Source organism: Capra hircus, assembly GCF_001704415.2.
Source record: "Capra hircus breed San Clemente chromosome X unlocalized genomic scaffold, ASM170441v1, whole genome shotgun sequence".
Taxonomy (NCBI): Eukaryota; Metazoa; Chordata; class Mammalia; order Artiodactyla; family Bovidae; genus Capra; species Capra hircus.
In genome coordinates, this window is record NW_017189516.1 from 53,331,756 (window position 1) to 53,355,589 (window position 23,834).

Consider the following 23,834-nt stretch of genomic DNA (forward strand, 5'->3'; position numbering starts at 1 on the left):
CCAGGGACTGAACCCAGGTCTCCCACATTGCAGGCGGATTCTTTACTGTTTGAGCCACCAGGGAAGCCCAAGAATACTGGAGTGGGTAGCCTCTCCCTTCTCCAGGGCATCTTCCTGACCCAGGAATCGAACCAGGGTCTCCTGCACGGCAGGTGTATTCTTTACCAGCTCAGCTACCAGGGAAGCCTAACCTGACAGTAGAAATCAGGAATAAAAAGGAGAAAGTGATTGATTTTCTCTGCTTAAAAGCTTACAGTATGACCTGTTACTCAATAAAACAAATTCACCTCCTCCACCTTGCTTTTACGACCCTTATAATCCAGCCTCCTCCTTGGTCACATAGCAGGCTTCTGACAGCCCATATGGTCTCTCCTCATGGGTCAGATTTGTGCCTTCTCCCCAAAACACTCTTTCTGCGATCCCAGTGTGCACAAATCCTACCCATTCACAAGCTCCATGGCCCTGAAGGGCTCTCTGATGTACCTGCCACGCCCACAGGCACTGCAGAGGTGCTGCCTGCTCCCTAGCCCCCCAGCTCTGCTACAAAGATGGGTCTGGTACCACATGTGCACCACATGGCCCAACTCATGCCTGATCTCCTCCACCTCAATCCAAGTAAGGGTGGGTGGGCGCATAGGATGCTCTGGTGTAGAAAGCTCTTCTCTAGAGAGAACAAGCTGGGCCAGATGCTCATTCTTGGGGATATAGATAAAACTGGAAAGATAAACCAGCAGAGAAAGCAGACCCTGAGCAGATGTACAGCAGAGCTGCGGTGTCAAGCTGGGGCCAGCTGGGACTTAAAGTCATGAGAGAGCCAGAACCAAGCACAAGCAGAACCTGTGAGGTACAGAAGTACTAGAAAGAGTCCAGGGGTTGTTGGGAGCCAAAAGGTAAATGGACACTAAAGTCAACTAGGGCAAAGCCTGTTAATAGAGGAATAAATATGAATAACCAAGAGCTCCCATTACTGGGGACCACTGGGCCACTCCTTGTCTCTCATTTTTTGGATTCCCATGAGAATCCCAACCCCTTTCTCCTTCTCAAGAAAACTTAAGCTGACAGGAAGAGCACCTACTCCTTAAAACCTAAAGTGCCTTCCAACAACAAGGGAGGACATGTGAACACTGGGCAACCTGTACATGGTGTGGCCCTTCTACCAGCTTGCACAAAACACATTCACTGACCCCAATCTCTTTCCCTTTGCTTCTCACTGCATGTTTTTAACTGATTGGACAAACTCAAGTGATTTGAGCATCTTACAATGTGAATCCCAAGTATCATACAGTTTTTGAACATTTAAAGTTGTTAAATATCTTCCTTCAGGTTTCAATCTGGAGGGCAAGAGTTGTATCATCTAAGGCTTCATTCCACATACAATCCCTAGCAGGCACAGCACAGACACTACAAAGTCAGGTGAAGGGCCACTTATTGACAGGCTCTAATAACTTCAGGGTTATATCTTATATTGAAAGAGATGCAGAAACACTACTCTAAGCTGTGCTTAATGAAAGAAAGCCTGTAAATCCATTTCATCTTTTAAAGCTTGAGATCTATCAACAGACCTCCCTTTCAGTCTCATGGTCTGATCTCTATGGAGAGGTCTCAAGTTCCTCATCCATTAAGTGAGCAATTTCAGAGACAGGTAAAGGCATATGGAAGGGGCAGATCACATGCCACATATCTGAAGCCAAAATATTCCAAAACAAAGCTGATCTATTCCCTGGTGGCTCAGGCGGCAAAGAATCTGCCTGCAATGTGGGAGACCCGAGTTCGATCCCTGGGTCGGGAAGATCCCCTGGAAAAGGGAATGGCAATCCACTCCAGTATGCCTGCCTGAAGAATCCCATGGACAGAGGAGCCTGCTGCGCTACAGTCCATGAGGTTACAAAGAGTCAGACACGACTGAGCGACTAACACTTCACTTTCACTTTGGGTTCATTTGGAGGAGATGGTTCCCTGTATCTGGTCCCGGTGGTGAGATGGCAAACCTGGGTTCTGCTGCATTGCAGGCAGATTCTTTACCATCTGAGCCAACCTCAATGAACCCAAAAGTAAGCTCCTCCATCCATGGGATTCTCCACGCAAGAATACTGGAATGGGTTGCCAAAAGGCAACCATAATAATCAAAGATCTGAAAAGTCAGTCACCTAAGAGAAAATGTCTACTTGCAAAGACTAGAGGCACTGAGAAATGGAGATGGGGGAGCAGGAAGCCTTGGGCCTCTGAAGAGAAGCCAGAACCAGGAGGAGCTCCACCTCCACGTGTGCCCAAGAAGCACCCCCAGTTTCACCCTACCTCTAGTGGTTTGGTTGACTGGGTGGAGATCTTTGGTACTTGGTGCCAATTTTGAGCTCTGGCAGTGTTCTCAAGAAAATATAAAAAGAGAGAGAGAGAATCTTCCACATCTGTGTGCTTAAGCCACATACATATGGTTCATTATACAGTTTCTCTAGACACAGGAGAATTAGATTTGCTTATATTTAAAACATTCAAACTCTCGGTTTTGTTTCAAGTGAAATCCAAATATCTCACACTGCAAGTTGTTATCTCTGGGGAAAACAGGCTGTTTATAATGAAAGAGACTTCAAAAGACTCATTAAAAAAAGTAATACTATTAATAAAATCCAAAAAGGCAACATCTACCCCTAAAGTATCTTAAAATCAAACATAGTTAAAAAATATGAATTGCAAGAAGGCATGTTGGGGAGAACTTAAGAAGGGAGTGTATATTTTTTCAACTACAGAACATTTCTGTTTAGCATATAATTCTATCCTGGAGGCCTCCTATAAATGCTGCCTTAGAGTCTAGCCATTTCACCTGAGGGTGCAATGATGATCGTAGAACAAAGTCCTTTTGGTGCTTAGCAAACAACAAACCATCTGGGGGAGCAAAAACTCCTAGCAAGCCCACAGTGTCTGTGTGAGGACACCTCCCCTGTTAACAATCTTTTGGAAATAAGAATGCCATAGAACAACCACAGATCAAAGCATGATTTCATGAACAAAGGTGTGAGAGGACTCAACCACCCTAAAGGGAAAGACTGGCTCACAGGCTGTAAGACTAGACTATAGCCTACATGACCATTAAACTGCCTAAAGAAAGATCATAGGAACTGATCCATCATGGGGCAGAGAAAAAAGAAGAGTCAGAGAAGCAAATGATAGCTGTGCTTCTATGTGGGATTATGCTGGCTGTCCTTTGATCATTCACGCCCTACCTGCCTGGTGCATGGGTCTCACTGAGTGGTTGCCCAGCCAGGAATGACATTTTCCAGCCTTTCTTGCAGTTAGCCACAGACATGTGACTAAGTTCAAGCCAATACAGGGGGAGTGCAAGTGACCTGCACCAATGCCCAGCAGGGCTAGCACCCCTTGGTTCTCCTCTGTGCTTCCCCCATTGGCCCACTGAGAAGGGGATAGCAAGGCCATAGGACACAAGGAGTGCTGGCACCTGAATCACTATGTGGAGGAAAGCTGTCTGCCAACCTGTGAGATGAGTGAGAAACAATCTATTGTGGGAAGTCATTAACACGCAGGTCATTTGTTATAGCAGCTATTACTCTAACCAACCTACTCTTGAAGCGAGGCCCAAAGGAAAGGCAGAGCTGCCTAGCACCAATGGCACAGCCACTCCTGCACCAAAGATGAAGCATGAAGCCATCCTCTTTTTGTAATATGACCACCTAACCACAGCTTTCTAATTGGATTGCTCATGCAGACTATCTATAGGAACAGCATGAAGATGCATCTTTACAGCCATCTTTCTGTGCTTGAAAGATATGACTTTCTATGCTTGAAAGATATGACTCTATCTTTCATGAGTTTGCAGGAGACTCTAAGGGAGTTAGTATAGAGTAAAGAAAAAAAGAGGGCTATGGTAAAACTGAGAAAAATTGTTAAATGAAGAAAGGAGCTAGAGGAGTAGACAGAGCTCAGTGATTTTGTCTTTCACATCCAACCATTCTGTATCATACTCTGTCTATATTAGTCTTGTCCTGTTTCCCACCTCACTCTCATTCTAACATAAGGCCCATGATGACAGGAAATTGTTTCTATTCTGATAACAGTTATATCCCCAGCGCCTAGAAAAGTGCCTATCAAGCAGTAAACATTCAAAAGATGTCTGGCAAATGACCGGAAAAACTGTCACTTCTAACTCACAGACAGAACAGTTAACCTGAGTTCTCCTATAATGACTGGAGCTGAACTTTAAATGCACTTACCAACAATTGTCACTCAGCAGTGTAAAGGCTGGACTCGCCTATGAAATCAGAGAGGATAAAAAACTTTTTTTTTTTAACTTTTTAGTTTGAAATCACTGGAAGTTGCAATAAATAATTTCTGGTTTTGCCTACAGTGAAGTTAATCACAATTAAATCCTAACAGAGCAATTTAACTTTATCAGTTTCTTCATGGAAATAAATCTACAAAGATGCCTTTAATCACATACTACCAAACTTACTTAGGGATCTAATCTCAACAGCTTAGAAGCCTGAAGGCCAAACTATAGGAATCTCTTGAGTTTAATGAGCAACGCACAGTTGCTGCTTATTAAGATAAACTAAAAAATTTTTTACTGATCACCACAGACATCGAAGAATGTTACCTAACACATATTCATGATTTTGCTAAGTGTCAGACATTGTGAACACCTAATATACTGGATCTGTTTTCATCTTCACAACAACCCTGCAAAGTAGGCCCCATGAGCTTCATTTTGGAGAACAGGAAACTGAGGATTAGGGAAGGGAAGTGACATACCAAGACCACACACCCAGTAAATGGTAGAGTCAGAATATGAACAGAGTCCAGAACATGTACTCTCACTCAGCAAGCTCTGGGGTTCTTCATGTCTTAAACATACATCCATCCATCCTTTAACGATGTACCATTTCCTTTTAAGAATTAACCGCACAGCAATGCCTATATTATTGCTATTAATTCTGTAGATATAAGATCTCAGTTGAGGATCTGACTCAACTGAGGATGTGAATATCCTATACTTACACCTCCCTCCCCATTATCTTATTTCTTACATAACTTTTGCTTATAGCATCTGGTATGTTTTCATATCAGGAAAAAAATGACCATGTCTGTCAGCCTCAGGGCACGCTGGCATGGTAGCTAACCCTTAGAGGTTACTTACTATTTCCCAATGGATGAGTCAAGGACAAAATGTTACAGGCAATCTACCCTGCAAGCAAGACTGCTGGGAGGGCTGAAAGGGTGCAGACTAGTGAAGAGTCCAGAAGAGTAAGGGGGGCAGAGAAGCACTCGGTCAGTAGCACCTCCTGTTGGGATAGGTGATAGGGGGCATGACACCACCTGCCCCACTGAAGTCTGGGGATACTGATGCACTTAGGGGTGAAATGGTGCTGCTGTAAGGAGCCTTTCCTGTTCACACCACACTATCTACTAAGACCAAAGGGGCCTAGGAATCAAATACCACACTCCTTTCCAGCTTTACAAAGTACTCTCTGACACCAGGAGTTCAACTGGGTGTTTTCAGCTACATCTAAGAGGCTAATTCAGAGGCACCCTGACTATCAATCAGTGGGGGCCCCAGCTACTACCACAAAACTTCTGAACACCATAAACCTTTAATGAAATGCTCACAGAGATGGGGTAGAAAAGCAACACTGACCCCACAAGTAAAATGTGCTTATTTGCTTTCATGTAACCAACCTGTCTAACCACATGGATGCTGGAATCCTCATATGTACCAGCCTACCATTTTGATATTTCTCACTGCCTCTAAGCATGGATTCTGAAATACCTTAAGGTGGCAACCCAATTAGTAACGCTATTTACTGAATCAACATCCTTGTCCCATAAACATCCTTCAATCTCTATCCCAAGCACCCTCTTCTTATGTCCTGGAGCCACCTTTCTTTCAGTGATCCAGTATCTCCTTAATATTCTCATCCTGTAATACACGTTTGCCTTTCATGTAGAAGTGTCTCTCAGTGAAGAAATTAGGTGACTACAATCACTTGAATCATTAAGAAGTGTGGGTACATTGGGAGCACCCGAGGAATACCATAAGAGACAGCTCCAAAAGATGTAGGCTGAGAAAAGTAAATTTCAGTATCATTCAGTAAAATGTTTTTAAAATAATGGATAGATCCCTGTGGAACTGGAGGAATCAACTTGCCTGACTTCAGGCTCTACTACAAAGCCACAGTCATCAAGACAGTATGGTACTGGCACAAAGACAGACATATAGATCAATGGAACAAAATAGAAAGCCCAGAGATAAATCCACACACATATGGACACCTTATCTTTGACAAAGGAGGCAAGAATATACAATGGAGTAAAGACAATCTCTTTAACAAGTGGTGCTGGGAAAACTGGTCAACCACTTGTAAAAGAATGAAACTAGATCACTTTCTAACACCCTACACAAAAATAAACTCAAAATGGATTAAAGATCTAAATGTAAGATCAGAAACTATAAAACTCCTAGAGGAGAACATAGGCAAAACACTCTCCGACATAAATCACAGCAGGATCCTCTATGATCCACCTCCCAGAATTCTGGAAATAAAAGCAAAAATAAACAAATGGGATCTAATTAAAATTAAAAGCTTCTGTACAACAAAGGAAAATATAAGCAAGGTGAAAAGACAGCCTTCTGAATGGGAGAAAATAATAGCAAATGAAACAACTGACAAACAACTAATCTCAAAAATATACAAGCAACTCCTGCAGCTCAATTCCAGAAAAACAAACGACCCAATCAAAAAATGGGCCAAAGAACTAAATAGACATTTCTCCAAAGAAGACATACAGATGGCTAACAAACACATGAAAAGATGCTCAACATCACTCATTATTAGAGAAATGCAAATCAAAACCACAATGAGGTACCACTTCACACCAGTCAGAATGTCTGCGATCCAAAAATCTGCAAGCAATAAATGCTGGAGAGGGTGTGGAGAAAAGGGAACCCTCCTACACTGTTGGTGGGAATGCAAACTAGTACAGCCACTATGGAGAACAGTGTGGAGATTCCTTAAAAAATTGCAAATAGAACTACCTTATGACCCAGCAATCCCCCTGCTGGGCATACACACCGAGGAAACCAGAATTGAAAGAGACACATGTACCCCAATGTTCATCGCAACACTGTTTATAATAGCCAGGACATGGAAACAACCTAGATGTCCATCAGCAGATGAATGGATAAGAAAGCTGTGGTACATATACACAATGGAGTATTACTCAGCCGTTAAAAAGAATTCATTTGAATCAGTTCTGATGAGATGGATGAAACTGGAGCCAATTATACAGAGTGAAGTAAGCCAGAAAGAAAAACACCAATACAGTATACTAACACATATATATGGAATTTAGGAAGATGGCAATGACGACCCTGTATGCAAGACAGGAAAAAAGACACAGATGTGTATAATGGACTTTTGGATGCAGAGGGAGAGGGAGAGGGTGGGATGATTTGGGAGAATGGGAATTCTAACATGTATACTGTCATGTAAGAATTGAATCGCCAGTCTATGTCTGACGTAGGGTGCAGCTTGCTTGGGGCAGGTGCATGGGGATGACCCAGAGAGATGTTGTGGGGAGGGAGGTGGGAGGGGGGTTCATGTTTGGGAACGCATGTAAGAATTAAAGATTTTAAAATTTAAAAAAAATAAAAAATTTTAAAAAAAAATAAATAAAATAAAATAAAATAATGGATAGAAAATTTCAAAACAAATTATAAGTAGATGGAAATAAGTAGGAAAAGGAGGCTGGATGCTGTGAAATACAGGACCTCTTTGTGGTAATAACAGTGACCACTGGGGTATCTGTGGGTTCTAGGTAGAGTCAGGGAAGTGGAACACACACATCAACCATCTACCCCTTAGGAGATGATCCAACTCCAGCTAGGGTTTGAAATCAAATGGGGAATGAATGTGGTAAAACAAGATGTCAAACTAAGAATAAATCACATGCATTCCTATAAAATTTATCAAACTAGTTTTTCTAGTTATACACAAAGGCAAACAAACATATACCCTCTCCCTCCCTCCTTCCTTTCCCTCTCTCCCTCCTCCAGCTCTTCTTCCTCCCTCCTTTCCCCTCCTCCTTCCATTTAGTCAGAGGAAGAGAATTTGGCTGTTTCAGCAACACATTGTGTTGATATTTTACCATCTCTAAAACAGATTTTCCCAGCCCTAATCTCTACCCATAAAGAATCTGCCTGCAATGAGGGAGACCCAGGTTTGATCCCTGGGTCGGGAAGATCCCCTGGAGAAGGAAATGGCAACCCACTCCAGTATTCTTGCCTGGAGAATCCCATGGACAGAGGAGCCTGAGTGGACTACAGTCCATGGGATTGCAAAGAGTTAGAAACGACTAAGTGACTAACACTTTCACTTTTGCTCTCTACCCATAAACTAATTAAACTTTGCTGTCAAGAAGGTAGAAACAACAAATCAGTGCCAGCAGGCCTGGGGTGCTCCAGAACCAAAAAGACGTGGAGTTCTTACCCTCCTCCAAGTGCATCGGGGACCCAGGACCTCCTCTCAACCATACAAGAGAAATGCTAAAAAAAACTACACCAGTATTTCATTTTTTACTTATCATACTGACCAAGATTCCTAAGTTTCTTAGTACACTGCATTTGCATGGATATGAGAAAAGACACACTCTCATACATTGTTAGTAAGTGTATAAATGTGCACAGTGTCTAATTTGAAAATCTCTACCAAAAACTAACAATGTATAGCCATCTCACCCAGTTATTCCATTTCTAAGAACTGATCCTACATATATACAGTAAGTTTTGAGAATCTGCCCCTAGAAGACTAATAAGTTCATCCCTTCAGAAAGGAAAAAAAAAAAATCACAGCACGTATGTTTACGGTTTAAAAATTGAGTAAAAGATACTTTTAGTGGGATCTAGTTGGAAGGATATTTTATTTCTCAGACCAGTCTCTCTAAAGCCAGATTAAGGTATACTGCATATATTACATATATAAGAGTAGCTGTATGTGTTCATATATACATAAAACATTCCTAAAATGATACCAAAAAAAAATGGACTACTTTGGCTACCTCACGGATGGAAAACCAAGAAATACAGAATGCCCATTCCTCCGGGTGAGGCTCACAGATAAATGGGTGAACAAGCAGTGAACTGCTTTTTAAGAATGAAAAAAAAAAAACGGGAACCCCACATGTACAAGAAACATTATAAAGTTCTCACACTTCATGCTATCAATGGGGAAAAAGCATAGATAAACTGAGACAAAGGAGAAAGCCAAGAAGGCAAGAGTGAGGCTGAAGAGGGCATTTTAAGGTGGTCATTGTTAAATGCTGCCAAGGGGTCAATAAGACACAGACTTAACACAAGGTAGTTTCTGGCAACCATGGCAAAGACAGAAGCAGTGGTGTATGGTGGGAGCAGGAAGGTCAATTCCAAACCCTACACCAGCAAAATCATTAATGACTATGCGATCTAGATGGTTAAGATCACTTGTGAAAAGTAGACCACAAAGAGGCTTCCCTGGTGATCCAGTAGTGAAGATTCTGTACTTCCAATGCAGAGAGAGTGGGTTTGATCCCTGGTTGGGGAAACAGGATCCCGCATGCCACATGGCCAAAGGAAATTAAAATTAAAATACCACAAAATGATCAACACACAACAGAGAAGGAGGAAATAAGATTTATCATTTCTTTACAAACACTGTCAACTATTTACCAACATAGGTTGTGTGCTCAGTATCTGAAATTTCATGGGGAAAAATATCCAACATCTGAATGAAAAAATAAAAACATCTGGGCACTGAATCCACATAAGCACCTCTGAAACGCCAAGCCCACAAGCTGTAACAGTGCCGACCCAGAGTCCCTGAAAGCCTTCCCCAGTTCCCAGAGGCCATGTCCCTTCCAACGAAGACATGAAGGACTTAAATACAAGGCCACAGAGGAAGCTACAAGAGAGTGAGGCTGTCATGGGCACAGCAACGTGGGGAATGAGTGACTCCGGCACAGTCTAGCACCACGACCAATCCCTATTAATCGCCTACCACCAAAATCCTTCACGTCACATCCTCTCATCTACATGGCTAATTCTGGTTGGCATCTGTTTTCTGTGATGTGCAGTCCAGCCAAATCAAGTTGACAGGCATAAGAAGGAAACCTAAGAACTGAAGAAAAACACATCAGCCATGAAAACCACAGACTGCTGTCCCAAAAAAGCCCCCTTGTTCTCCTCTTAAACTGAAGGCAATGCTCCAAACAGGAGGAGGGACCTCCACTGACACCAAACAAACATTAAGGGAATCACACATTTGCAGAGAATTACAATGGACTATTAAATCCATTCCAACTAATTCACGTTACAGAAAAGAGAAGGAACTTGCCTCAGGTCACGCAGCATATGGCTAGACCTGGGCAAGAACCTGTCTGACTTTTGTGCATGATCCCATAAGTCCTCTTAATGGCCAATGGCTGCCAAATACTTCTATTCAGTCCCGACTGTCCCCAGGCTCTGGCCACGTATATCCTACCATCTCCTTGACACTGCCTTTTGGCTGTCTCAAAAGCTCAAATCTCAACACTGATCTTATGATCTTGCCTCAATACTCCCAACACTGGTTTTTCATTCAGGGCTTCTCAGATTAACAGATGACATCACCATCCATCCACTTCCTGAGACAAAGACCAGAGAGTGGTGTCGAGTGTTTGAACTCTAGCCCAACTGCTTCCTAGCTGTGACCTTAAGCAAGCTAAATGAAGTCTTTATACCTCAGGTTCTGTCATCTGAAAAATGTGATAATGATAGAAATTACCTTATAAGATAATTCTAAGCACAGCAAGAGAGGTGAATAAAATGCAAAGCTCATAGTAAATGTCTCTGTTTGTGGAGCTCCCTCTCTCCTCTTGCCTGCTTTCCCCCAGCCCCACTCCCTCACCTGGACAATAAGGATCAGCCCTTCCCCTTTCAACTCAAATTTGATTTCCCACTGGAAGACTTCCTTGATCAACCCCTGCCTGCTAAGGCTGGGTCCTAACTTCCCACCTCCATTTTTCATCCTCAAAGCACAGTATAATTTCTGCTCACCACATATCATAATTATATACTTGCTTTGTGATGGTCTGATCAATAGCCACCTCCTCCAGTAGTCTGTAAGCTCTAGGAGGGCAGGGAATGGGAGTGTTATATCTCATTTTGTACTCTCAACATGGTACCTGGCACTTAACAGGTGTTTAGTAAATATTAGTTGCTTAAAGTACTCAAGAAATAGAGGAAAATATTTAATAGAATGGGAAAGACTAGAGATCTTTTCAAGAAAATCAGACATATCAAGGGAATATTTCATGCAAAGATGGGCACAATAAAGAAAAGAAAAGGCAAGGACCTAACAGAAGCACAAGAGATTAATAACAGGTGGCAAGAATACACAGAAGAACTGTACAAAAAAGGTCTTAATGATCCAGATAACCACGATGGTGTGATCACTCACCTAGAGCCAGACATCTGGGAATGCAAAGTCAAGTGGGTCTTAGGAAGCATCACTATGAACAAAATTAGTGGAGATGATGGAATTCCAGCTGAGCTATTTCAAATCCTAAAAGACGATGCTGTGAAAGTGCTGCACTCAATATGTCATCTAATTTGGAAAACTGAGCAGTGGCCACAGGCCTGGAAAACGTCAGTTTTCATTCCAATCCCAAAGAAGGGCAATGGCAAAGAATGTTAAAACTACCATACAGTTGCACTCATCTCATATGCTAGCAAGGTAATGCTCAAAATCCTTCAAGCTAGGCTTTAACAGTATGTGAACCAAAGACTTTCAGATGTAAAAGCTGGATTTAGAAAAGGCAGATTGATCTCTGATTGAAGATCAAATTGCCAACATCCAATGGAGGTAGAAAAAGCAAGAGAATTTCAGAAAAACATCTACTTCTGCTTCACTGACTATGTTAAAGCCTTTGACTGTGTGGATCACAACGAACTGTGGAAAATTCTTCAAGAGATGGGAATGCCAGACCACCTGACCTGCCTCCTGAGAAATCTGTATGCAGGTCAAGAAGCAACAGTTAGAACTGGACATGGAACAACAGACTGGTTCCAAATTGTTAAAGGAGTCCATCAAGGCTGTACATTATCACCCTGCTTATTTAATGTATATGCAGAGTACATCGTGGGAAATGCTAGTCTGGATGAATCACAAGCTGGAATCAAGATTGCTGGGAGAAATATCAACAACCTCAACTATGCAGATGATACCACCCTAATGACAGAGAGCAAAGAGGAACTAAAGAGCCTCTAGATGAAGGTGAAAGAGGAAAGTGAAAAAGCTGGCTTAAAACTCAACATTCAAAAAATGAAGATCATGGCATCCAGTCTCATCACTTCATGGCAAATAGATGGGGAAACAATGGCAACAGTGGCAGATTTTATTTTCCTGGGCTCCAAAATCACTGCAGACAGTGACTGCAGCCATGAAATTAAAAAACGCTTAGAAGGAAATCTATGACAAACCTACACAGTGTATTAAAAAGCAGAGATATCACTTTGCTGACAAAGGTCCGTATAGTCAAAGCTATGGTTTTTTCCAGTAATCATGTATGGATGTGAGAGTTGGACCATAAAGAAGGCTAAGCACTGGAGAATTGATGCTTTCAAACTGTGGTGCTGGAGAAGACTCTTGAGAGTCCCTTGGAGAGCAAGGAGATCAAACCAGTCAATCCTAAAGGAAATCAGTCCTGAATATTCATTGGAAGGACTGGTGCTGAAGCTCAAATACTTTGGCCACCTGATGCATAGAGCCAACTCACTGGAAACAACTCTGATGCTCAGAAAGATTGAGGGCAGGGGGAGAAGGGGGCGACAAAGGATAAGATGGATGGATAGTATCACTGACTCAATGGACATGAGTCTGAGCAAACTTTGGGAGACACTGAAGGACAGGGAAGTCTGGCATGCTGCAGTTTATAAGGTCACAAAGATTCAGACATGATTTAGAAACTGAACAACAATAAGTTTTTTAAAGTGCTCAGGAAGCATGTTTACCAGCAGAAAAATGGGCCTAGAGATTAGAAGAGAAGGCTTGGGACACCAATCTAAAGGAGAGCCCAAGGCTATCGCCTGCCAGGTGGCTACACAGAAAGGGCCTGGTGAGCCTCATCCGACCATAGCGAAGCTCAGGATTTAATGCTTGTTTGACCATCATTCTAACAGTTCAGGATGTCGTCTCCACAGCGCTAGAATCAGCATTAGACTCTGCAGAAACAAGGACAGCCACACCTTGTAGATTTTTTTAGATGAATCCCAGTCCCTCTGATACCTTTCTTAATGTAACTATCACGCCACAGTGGGTGTGATTCTCATGTTTAAAAACACTTATTTCTGTACCACAGGACCTCCAAATGCAGCCAACTACTCCATCTGGGTGCTCAGCTGAAGAAACAACTGTCTGTTCCAACTTAGAGGTAAAACTAGCTCTACTGGGCTTAGGAGAGAATGGCATGTTGGCTCCCCAGTGTGGTACCAATAAGGGATTTTTCAGGAATATTTTTTACTATACCTAATGTTTATTTATACAGCAACTCTAGACCCTAGTCTCCTTGTAACCTGGCACTCTAATGAATATAGTGAAGTATTTCAAAGAACAGGTTTTGATACTGGGCAAGTCTGGTTCAAATTCTGGCTCTGCCACTTACTAGCTATAAATGAAACTTTAGACCCATGACCTGACCTCTCTCAGTCAGTTACCTCATCTGTAGTTGGATATGATAGTTGGAGGAAGCGTTACACACAAATACACAGCATAAAGCTGAATTATCTACCATCTTTAAGAAAATTCTTTGTACACAAGAGTTTACCTCAGAAATTCTGTATCATGCCTACCATATCATGCCTACCAATCTCCAGAGGCTATAAAGTGGACACCTCAACCTCCCTTAGCCTTGTTTATTCTCTTCTAGAATACCAGCCCACTTCATTATGGGACTATCTAAGATCACCCTCTATTGTGAGGAGGTCTCCCTATGCATAAATGATGTTTCTTCCTCAGTTGGACAATTGAAATGTTATACAAACCACCCTACTTCTTCCTGTCTTTAGAGTCAAACAGCCAACTCAGTTTTCCCATGGTTTCTCTCACACTGATGCACTCACCCTTTTTGGGGAATATGACTCCACCAGCATAGGACTCAGAGGTACTACACAACATAACAGTTGCAGACATGGGGTGAAAAAACAGCTCTTTATCCAAAGGAAACAATGGAGAAAAGGAAAGTAAAATTTTCTAAGTTGTGGTGTAACAAGGAGAAACTGAGATATCACTTGTGCTTCAACCATATTTCTTTTGTATCAACTACAAATAGGAAACTGTAGCTGCTGCCAAGTAACTGTTCTCCAAATAGCAGTGGACTAGGCACTGACAGAAAATACAGGAGAATCACCTCTGCCTTCCAAAGCTGGTAATTCAAGGAGGCACAAAACAAATGGGCAATAGCAAAGTATGCACTGAATATGTAATAGTAAAGAATAAGGCAGAGAGTTAAAAAAAAGTCTGTTTTAGACAAAGTAAAGGCCTCCTGAAGGAGGTGCCTAATGATTAAGCAGATGAAGGTGGAAGGGCATTTTAGACCAAAAATCAAAAACCAGGCCAGAGTAGTCTAGAGACAGAGAAGGGAAGAAACAGACAGAGTAAAAAGATTTAGAAAATATACAAGCAACAGAACAAGAAATACAATATCTGCATTAGGGGATAACTTTATATCCTCCTTAAAAGGGGGAGGGGATTCAAAAAGTCACACCCCTGAAGTCTCCCACTGGCATAAGCCAACAGAGGCATCACTTACCCGGATAAGGGAAGCCTGATGCCGAGGGGGTTTGGCTCCTGGGCCTCCTGATGAGGGTCCCTCAGGCGGGACAAGGGGCTGTCTAGCTTCATAAGGAGCTGAAACGGCAGGAGGGAAAGTCAGCATGGTTCACAAAGATTCCACCCACAATTTATGAATTCACATTCAAACTGCTATAGTGTCTGTTCTTCGGGGAAGAATTAGTAATTAGTTTATATACAAAGGGTCACCTAAGACAAACAAGGGCTTCCCTCATAGCTCAGTAAGTAAAGAATCTGCCTGCGATGCAGGAGACCCTGGTTCAATTCCTGGGTCAGGAAGATCTGCAGGAGAAGGGATAGGCTACCCACTCCAGTATTCCTGGGCTTCCCTTGTGGCTCAGCTGGTAAAGAATCCGCCAGCAATGTGGGAGACCTGGGTTCGATCCCTGGGTTGGGAAAATCCCCTGGAGACGGGAAAGGCTACCCATTCCAGTATTCTGGCCTGGAGAATTCCATGGACTAAGTCCATGGGGTCGCAAAGAGTCAGATACAACTGACTGACTTTCACTTTCACTTTCTTTCACTTAAGACAACAAACCTTGGTGCCCGTGGGTACAATTTAACTGAACCATCTAAAGATAGTCAACCAAGTCATAATAAAGCAGGGAGATATTTACATCAGGTTAAGATTAGCAATAAATTGGAAAAGTGGAATGTTGCAAACCTAAACTGGGATAGAAAATAATGAGCATAGTTAGAAAAGTGCCATGTTTTAAGTGTTCAACTTCTAAATATAAGGTAAATTCTATATATACCCTACTATTTAGAATGCTTCCACTCATCATACACACTCCCAAGGAGCAAGAAAGTGAGCATGAATTTTGAACATTAAGAATCAACATTATCATTTTGCTTATTTTTGAAAAATAAATGCCACTATCTTCTTCTCCTTATGGAAAGAATGTAAAACCAAATAGAGAAAAAATACAAAAAGGAATAAATTCATTTTATATTTATTACTTTATCATTCAATAACCAAACTAAAAATAATTTTGCTACCTTTAAGAAAAGTTTTTAAGTCACAAAAATGAATGCATATTTTTCATTCCTTTTATTTCCAGAACACTTAATAACAACTTTTCCAATATGATACAAAAACAGTTAAACGGAACCAGGCAGTATTCAGCTCCAACAGAAAGGGGAAATTATCACTCAAGATGAAACCATTTCTGATCTCTGTAGGTTAACAGTTCAGGTTTTTGGAAGTATATAAATAAGTAAAAGGTTTTCTTTCTATAGCTTCTTTATACATCAAATTAAGTAGAGACAGAAGAGCAGCCTGTTGTGGAATCACCTTTAGCAGAGTTCGAACTTTTTAAAATAAAGAAGGTATAACAACAGCACATCAAGAACAACAAACGACTCTTGGGCTCACATCTGCTCTTTGTATTTCCTCCAAGGAAATGGAATACATTATTATACAATTATTATTAACACAATATTATAACATTAAATTACATTAAAACATCAAAATCACTGCCTGGAAAAACATGAAGTGGATTTTCTGATGCTGCTAAGAATAGATGAAAAACATAAAACCTGCAAAAGAAACATACACAGAGAACTCATAGTCCAAATCTTAAAAAATAAGTCTCAGATGGTAGGCAGGTGTTGTCCTCAAAGAAGGATTTTTAAGATCATTCCATTTTGAAGGATCATCAAATTTAACTCCTACTGAAAGATCTGAACCACAGCAAACTGTACCATGGCTGGGATACCAACGGTCATAAGCTTTCCCTGGGAAGCTGATCCCTCTGCCTCCCCTTAGAGGGAGGGAACTTCTACTGCTCAGGAAGGACACATGTAGGAGGCAGCTGACTGGCCCATGGCTCCAATCCCTTACCAACAATGGCCTTCTTTCCCTTTAAAGAGACAGACGTATCTTATCAATAAGGCTTAAATGAACACTGAGTCACATGGTGGGTCATTTTTTGAGAAGCCTGGCCTCAACGGCAGATTTTCTCTTCATACTCCTGCAGGAAGCATGGGTTGGTCACACCTGCCTATGACTGGAAAGATGAGTGTCTAAAGCCTTCTGGTCACAAATCTTAGACACATGCTCCTATCAGCTGGTACCAGAGCTGATATTCAGGCCACTATTGCTCTGACTCCTGTCTCATTCCTCAACTGAAACTGAACTCAGGAGGTAAAAGATAGGTACACTACTCATCGTCTCTACACTTTCCCTCCAAAATAAAACCTGAAACATGCAACTCAATACAAAACAAATAATTCTTAGATCCCCTTATAAGAGGTTGAACAAGGAACTAGAAGCACCACCTTTCTCCAAGGGGAAGATTATAAAACGAACCTTATTTGGGAACGCATGTAAGAAAAAAAAATAAATAAATAAACATAAAATAAACGTAATAAAAAAAAAAAAATAAAATAAAACGAACCTTAAAAGATTTCATCATTCTGAGATTCAGAGTCAAACTAGAACAGAGATCACAACTAACTGCCCAATAAAGACTCTCCATCTGCAGTCATCCAATGAATGATAGAAGGTGACTTTCAAGAATATTTGAGCTTCAAAAACATAATGAGTACCATATTCTAGAAACACAAAAGAAAATACAAGGGAACACCTTAGCACCTACAGTGTGCCAGGAATTCTGCTAGGAATAGACATTTATATAATATTACTCATTTCATCCACAGAGCAAAATTCTAAGGCAGACTTTATTTCATTTCACAGATAAGGGAAATTGAGCCTCAGAAAAACAAAATACCCATAGTCATACAGGCTGGAAATGGAAAGAAATGAGAAATGTAAGCCTACCAAGTCTACCTTTAGGCCCAGGAGACTGACATCATAGCCCATGCTCTTAAGTGAGAAGATATCTAGAACTGATACATAAGAATAAGATGCATAAGAAAAAGTAGAACAGACATTGATTTTAAAATAAGACTTTAGACACCAGAAGAAGCAGGTTTAAAGAGTCAAAAGTAGTTACCTCTGCATAGAAGAAATATATCTCAGCATAGCAATGAATAGCCTATATATGACAAACGCATAGCTAACATTAAACTTAATGGTAAAAAGCTGAAAGCATTTTCTCTAAGATCAGGAACAAGACAAGGATGTCCACTCTCACCACTTTCATTCAATGTACTTTTGGAAGTCCTGGCCATAGCAATCAGATAAGAAAAAGAAATAAAAGGAATCTAAAAGGAATCCAAATTGGAAAGGAAGAAGTAAAACTGCCACTGTCTGCAGATGATGTGATACTACAAACAGAAAATTCTAAAGATGGCACCAGAAAACTATTAGAACACATCAGTTAATTTGATAAAGTAGCAAGATTCAAAACTAATAGACAGAAATCTGCTGCATGTCTATACACTAACAATGAAGTATCAGAAAGAGAAATTAAGGAAACAACCCCACTCACCATCACATCAGAAAACAATAAAATACCTAGGAATAAACCTACCTATGGAAGCAAAAGACCTGCACTCAGAAAACTATAAGACACTAATGAAAGAAACTGAAGATGATACAAATGGAAATATATACCATGTATATGCTGTTAAAATCACCATACTACCCAAGGCAATCTAGAAACTGAATGTAATCCCTATCAAATTATCAATGGATAAAAAAATTAAATTTGTATGAAAACAAAAAAGACCCCAAACAGCCAAAAACAATAATGAGAAATAATGGAGCTGGTGTAATCAAACTTCCTCACTTCAGACTATACTACAAAGCTACAGTCATCAAAACAGTATGGTACTGGCACAAAGACAGACACACAGATCAATGGAACAGGATAGAAAACCCAGAAATAAACCCATGAACTTATGGTCAATTAATCTACAACAAAGGAGGCAAGGATATACAATGAAGAAAAGACACTCTATTCAATAAGTGATCCTGGAGAAAGCAGACAGGTACATGTAAAAGAATGAAATTACAGTATTCTCTAATACCATATACAAAAAAACTTAAAATGGATTCAAGGCCAAAATTTAAGACCAGATACTGTAAAACTTTCAGGAGAAAATATAGGCAGGACACTCTGACATAAATCACAGCAATATTTTTTTGGATCCATCTCCTACAGTAGTGGAAACAAAAAGAAAAATTTAAAACTAAGATCTGGGACTTTCCTGGAGGTCCAGTGGCTAGGACTCTGCTCCCAGTGCAGGGGGGCCAGGTTAAATCCCTGGTCAGGGAACTAGGTCCCACATGAACGCTGCAATTAAGACTCAATGAAGATAAGAAACAATTTTTTTTAAAGGGCTTATTTTTTTAAATGGGACCTAATTAAACTCAGTTTTTATACAACAAATGAAACAATAACATATATGTACTACTAAATACAAAATATATAAACAAGGACCAACTGTATAGCACAGGGAACTATATTCAATATCTTGTGATAACCTATAATGGAAAAGAATCTGAAAAAGGACACATACACATATATATTATCACTTTGCTGAACACTGAAACATTGTAAATCAACTGTATTTTTAAAAGTAAATTTAAAAGAAAGAAAGGTAGTTGCCTCTGGAAACCAGAACCAGGTTGAGTCGGAAGGAGAAGTATTATTGTGATTTAAACATGATTTTTAAAAATACAGATAGCAACTTCTGCCTCTGAGGGTTGTGGTAAGTAGAAAACAGTGTACACAAAGAACTCAGAACAATGCATGGCACTTGAGTCTCACCCAGTGAGCATCAGCTATAGCCACATCCAGCACAGGTGAGCAGGCGCCCAGGAGAGAGGCAGGGGGGGGGCTCTGAATCACAGACTGTCCAAAGATGCTGAGCCTGATTTAAAACGCACACATATGCCCCATTAGCCAGAAATCATGGCAGAATCCTGGACAGAAAAGCAACCCTAGAAAAATGGATTCCTAGAAAATTTTCCTAGCAGCAAAACTCATTTCTGAAAATGCATAAATTCAAGTTTAGGGATCATGATGTAGGAGAAAAACCAGGAAGGGGTAACAGAAACTTAGAAAACAATGTTTCAAGAATAAAAGAGTGCCCACAAGAAAATGTCACTTCACATGTAACAGAATAGCTAAGATTAAAAACACTGAAGAAAGAAACCAGAGTACCAACTGCTGGCAAGAACACTGAACTCTTATATATTGCCTATGGGAGTATGCAGTCACTTGGTGAAACTCTTTAGCAGTTTCTTATACCTACCCTAAGGTGCATCAATTCCACTCCCAGGTGCTAGAGAAATGATATATGTCACAAAAAGACTCATACACAAGTGTTCACAGCATCCTTATTCGTAACAGCCAAATGCTGGAAATAACCTCAATATTCATCAACAGAAGAATGGATCATCACTCCATGATACAGTCATACAGTGGAACAACACTGAGTAATATATTAACAGGAACAAACTGCTGAGACACGTAACATGAAGAATCTCAACCACTGTGCTGAGGAAAAGACACCCAAGAGTACGGTCATTCACTATGATTCCATTTATATGAGTTTCTAGAAGAAGCAAAACTAATCTATGGTGATAAAAATCAGTACTGTGTTATCATGGGGGAGGCAGGGAGCACAGAGAAAGTGACTGGAAAGGGGCATCTCTGAAGTGGCAGAAATATTGGTTTTAATGTCAGGCAGACTTTTTATTGAAGTATACAGTTGATTTACAATATACTTTTAGCATAGTGATTACAGTATTTTTATAGATTATATTCCATTTAAAGTTATTTTAAAATAATTGCTGTATCTCCCTGTGCTGCCTAATATATCCTTGCAGCTTATGTATTTTATACATAGTAGTTTGTACCTCTTAAATGAACCTATTTTTTTTTTTGGCTGCACTGGGTCTTCACTGCTTCTGCATGAGCTACTCTCTTCATTGCAGTGCTCAGGCTCAGTAGTTGTGGCGTGCAGGCTCTAGAGCTTGGGCTCAGTAGTTGTGGTACCTGGGTTTAGTTCCTCCATGGCATATGGAATCTTTCTGGACCAAAGATCAAACTCATATTCCCTGCATTGGCAGTGGATTTTTATTTACTGTGCCACCAGAGAAGTCCAAGTAGTTTGTACCTATTAATCCCCTACTCCCTCCACTTCCAACTACTAGGTTTGTTTTCTGTATCTGTGAGTAGGTTTCTGTTTTATTAAATTTATTCACCTATTTTATTTTTTTTATTCTACACATAAGCGATAGCATTGCTCTTTCTCTGCCTTATTTCACTAAGGATAATACCCTTTAGATCCATCCATGTTGTTACAAATGGTAAAATTTCATTCTTTTTTATGACTCAATATTCCATTGTATATATGTATGTACGTGTATCTTCTTTCTTCATTCATCTGTTGATAGACACTTAGGTTGCTCTTGTATCTTGGCTATTGTAAATAATACTGCTCAGAACACTGGGGTGCATGTAGTTTTTCAAATTTGTGCCTTTATACTCAGCAATAGAACTCCTGGATCATATGGTAAGAAAATACTTTATCCATGATAAAAGTGGTAGATACATGGGTATATCCATTTGTTAAAACTCAAATTGAAGATTTTAAATGTGTGCATTTTATCACATGTAAATTTTAGCTCACTTTTTTTAAAAAGGCTAAGAAAGAATGAAAGCATGGACAAACTTGACACAAGCTGCTAAAAGTCAACAACAAAGAAGAGAAGCGGGTTGTTTCTTTGACACTAGGGGAATGAAAGCCCAATTTGAATGGAATGAGGAGAACATGGAGTGTGAAGGAGAGAAAGCTGGTACAGACAGGTTTTTTAAGGAATAACAACCAAAAAAAGACAGGGTAGAACCTGGTGACTCAGTAGAACAAAAATGACTCACCTTTTAATTAAAAACTAAAAACTAGGCACCATGCTAGGCATCGGACTCCAACTTCCAAAACTAGATGAAATTAAGAAAAAAATCCACTTCTAAAAACAGGGAAATGTGGCAGGAGAGACTATAAGAGGGAAATGAAGAATTCTCAATCCCATTTCATTTTCGGACACCAACGGCACACTCAAGTTCTAGGGGAGTGATTTTTCATTCCTATTCCTTTACGTTCACGTTCTCGCTTATCCTCACAACAGCCCTATAGGATATATTACTCTGTTTCAAAAGAAAAGAGGAAAATCATGGTTCAGAGTAGTAAGTAGCTTGCCCAAAGTCATATAGCTAGTCACATAAACCCTCATCTTCTGATTCCAATCAAAAGATTTTCCCAGGACTTCCCTGGTGACACAGTGGATAGGTATCTGCCTGCTAATGCAGGGGATATGTGTTTGATCCCTGGTCCAGGAAGATTCCACATGCCATAGGGCAACTAAGCCCATGAGCCACAACTACTGAGCCTGAGAGCTGCAACTACTGAAGCTCATGTGCCTAGACCCTGTACTCCACAAGAGAAGCCACCACAATGCGAAGCCCAGGTACCACAACAAAGAGTAGTCCCTGCTTGCTGCAACTAGAGAAAGTCTGTGCAAAGCAACAAAGACTTAGCACAGCCAAAAATAAAAAAGAAATAAAAATTAAAGAAAAAAAGGTTTTCTCATTATGCCATACCTGCTTCTTTCAGCAAGATTATAGCCTCTCTTTAGTTCAGTCTAGCATACTTTTATCTGTGTCCCTCTAGAAGTCATCACTATTTTCAATGCAGCAAAAACCTGCAGAAACTGGGTCATTTTCAGTTACAGCTCACAGAATAAAAAGAGTGGGGGATTACAGATATCCAATTCTAGAATACCTATAAAGGTCATATCTTTAGCTAGGAGCCTGAACTCCACAAGGACAAGATGCTGCAGTGAATTTGTGGAGCTTTAAGCACTGCAGCCTAGGCAGCCAACTGTACAAGTCATTCTCAGAACCAACTAACGTATTTTACCACTAACATAGCCAACGTAACACAAATGTGAGCAAGCAAGCAAGGGCACAATTGGGTACTTCACACACCTCAACACAACGCTTCCCCTGGCATTTCTCTTATTATTTTTATTCTCACACAAAAGAGCTAAATATTTTCACTTATGTGCTCAGTCTTTAAAGGTTGAATCAATTCTTCTGCAGAATTCTATTTTTTAAGTAGTTTCACGAGAGCAGGTATCATATAAATATGTTTGGTATGTTTGCAGAAAGGAATAAGAATTCCAAAACAATACAAATTCTTCATGTGTGATGTTCCTGTGTAATGAAATTTGTAAATGAAGGATTAAATCATCTAAATCATTATCTACAAGTCTAAAGATAAACTAGTTTGTAGGACAGAAAACAAGGCATTACTAATATAGATTTCATTTTATGTTTTTTTTTAAACCTTGCTTGAGAGTATAAAATTAAATTGAGTCTGGTTTACAGCCAGAGATAAGTCAGGAGACTCAGAAACTGGTCGCATTGCTGACTGATAGAGCAAAGTGTCTCTAAGACACTGCCTGGGACAGCTGGCCTCTTACCTGAATGCATCTGCTCCGTGCTGCTCCGCAGTTTGCTGTAGCCATGGCTCAAGGGCACCCTCTGGTAATGAGGCGGGGAAGAAGGAGGGGAGGCAAGAGGTGACATCGAGGGAGACTGCGTTTCCTGCTTCAAAGAACCAGAGTAGAGTTCAGAGGGAATCATTCAAGGAGCCTGGTGCTCTGAGCTGCAGTTATGAAGTATAATGACTGCTTTAACAAATGAAGATGCTTTCTCAAAAACGCAGCTTGGTTAAAAAGCACTGTCTGAGGATTCAAAAGTCTCCCAGAGAACAGTCTCGCCAGAACTCAGTTACCTAAATTACTAAAACAAGCCTGACACACTTCCAGTTACTCCAATAATACTATCCTTGGGAAAACAAAAGACAACTGATCACATGAAATAACATTCAAACTCTACAATTTTGATCTCTTTGTGAATAGATTCAATTTTCATTCATTAATAAAAGCTCTTATTCCCTGGATCTACACTTATCAAGTCTTCCAACAATGTGGATATTTTTTAAATATTTTAAATGGTAATGCTAAATATTCTTGGAGCTGACTAG

General features: G+C 40.4%; 1 protein-coding gene across 7 annotated transcripts in view; it reads right to left on the reverse strand.

The window, feature by feature from the left end:
* The window catches only part of REPS2 (RALBP1 associated Eps domain containing 2), a 174,082-nt gene that overhangs the window by 147,622 nt on the left and 2,626 nt on the right, over window positions 1-23,834 (reverse strand). For 5 of the 7 annotated variants that reach the window (XM_018043960.1, XM_018043964.1, XM_018043962.1 and 2 more), the window contains exons 2-3: window positions 23,269-23,395; window positions 14,827-14,924 (exon numbers count right to left, since the gene is read on the reverse strand). In XM_018043960.1, coding sequence (XP_017899449.1) covers window positions 14,827-14,924; window positions 23,269-23,395 — 225 coding nt within the window. The remainder of the gene's footprint in view (window positions 1-14,826; window positions 14,925-23,268; window positions 23,396-23,834) is intronic. The other 2 variants (XM_018043963.1, XM_018043959.1) reach the window with 1 other exon arrangement.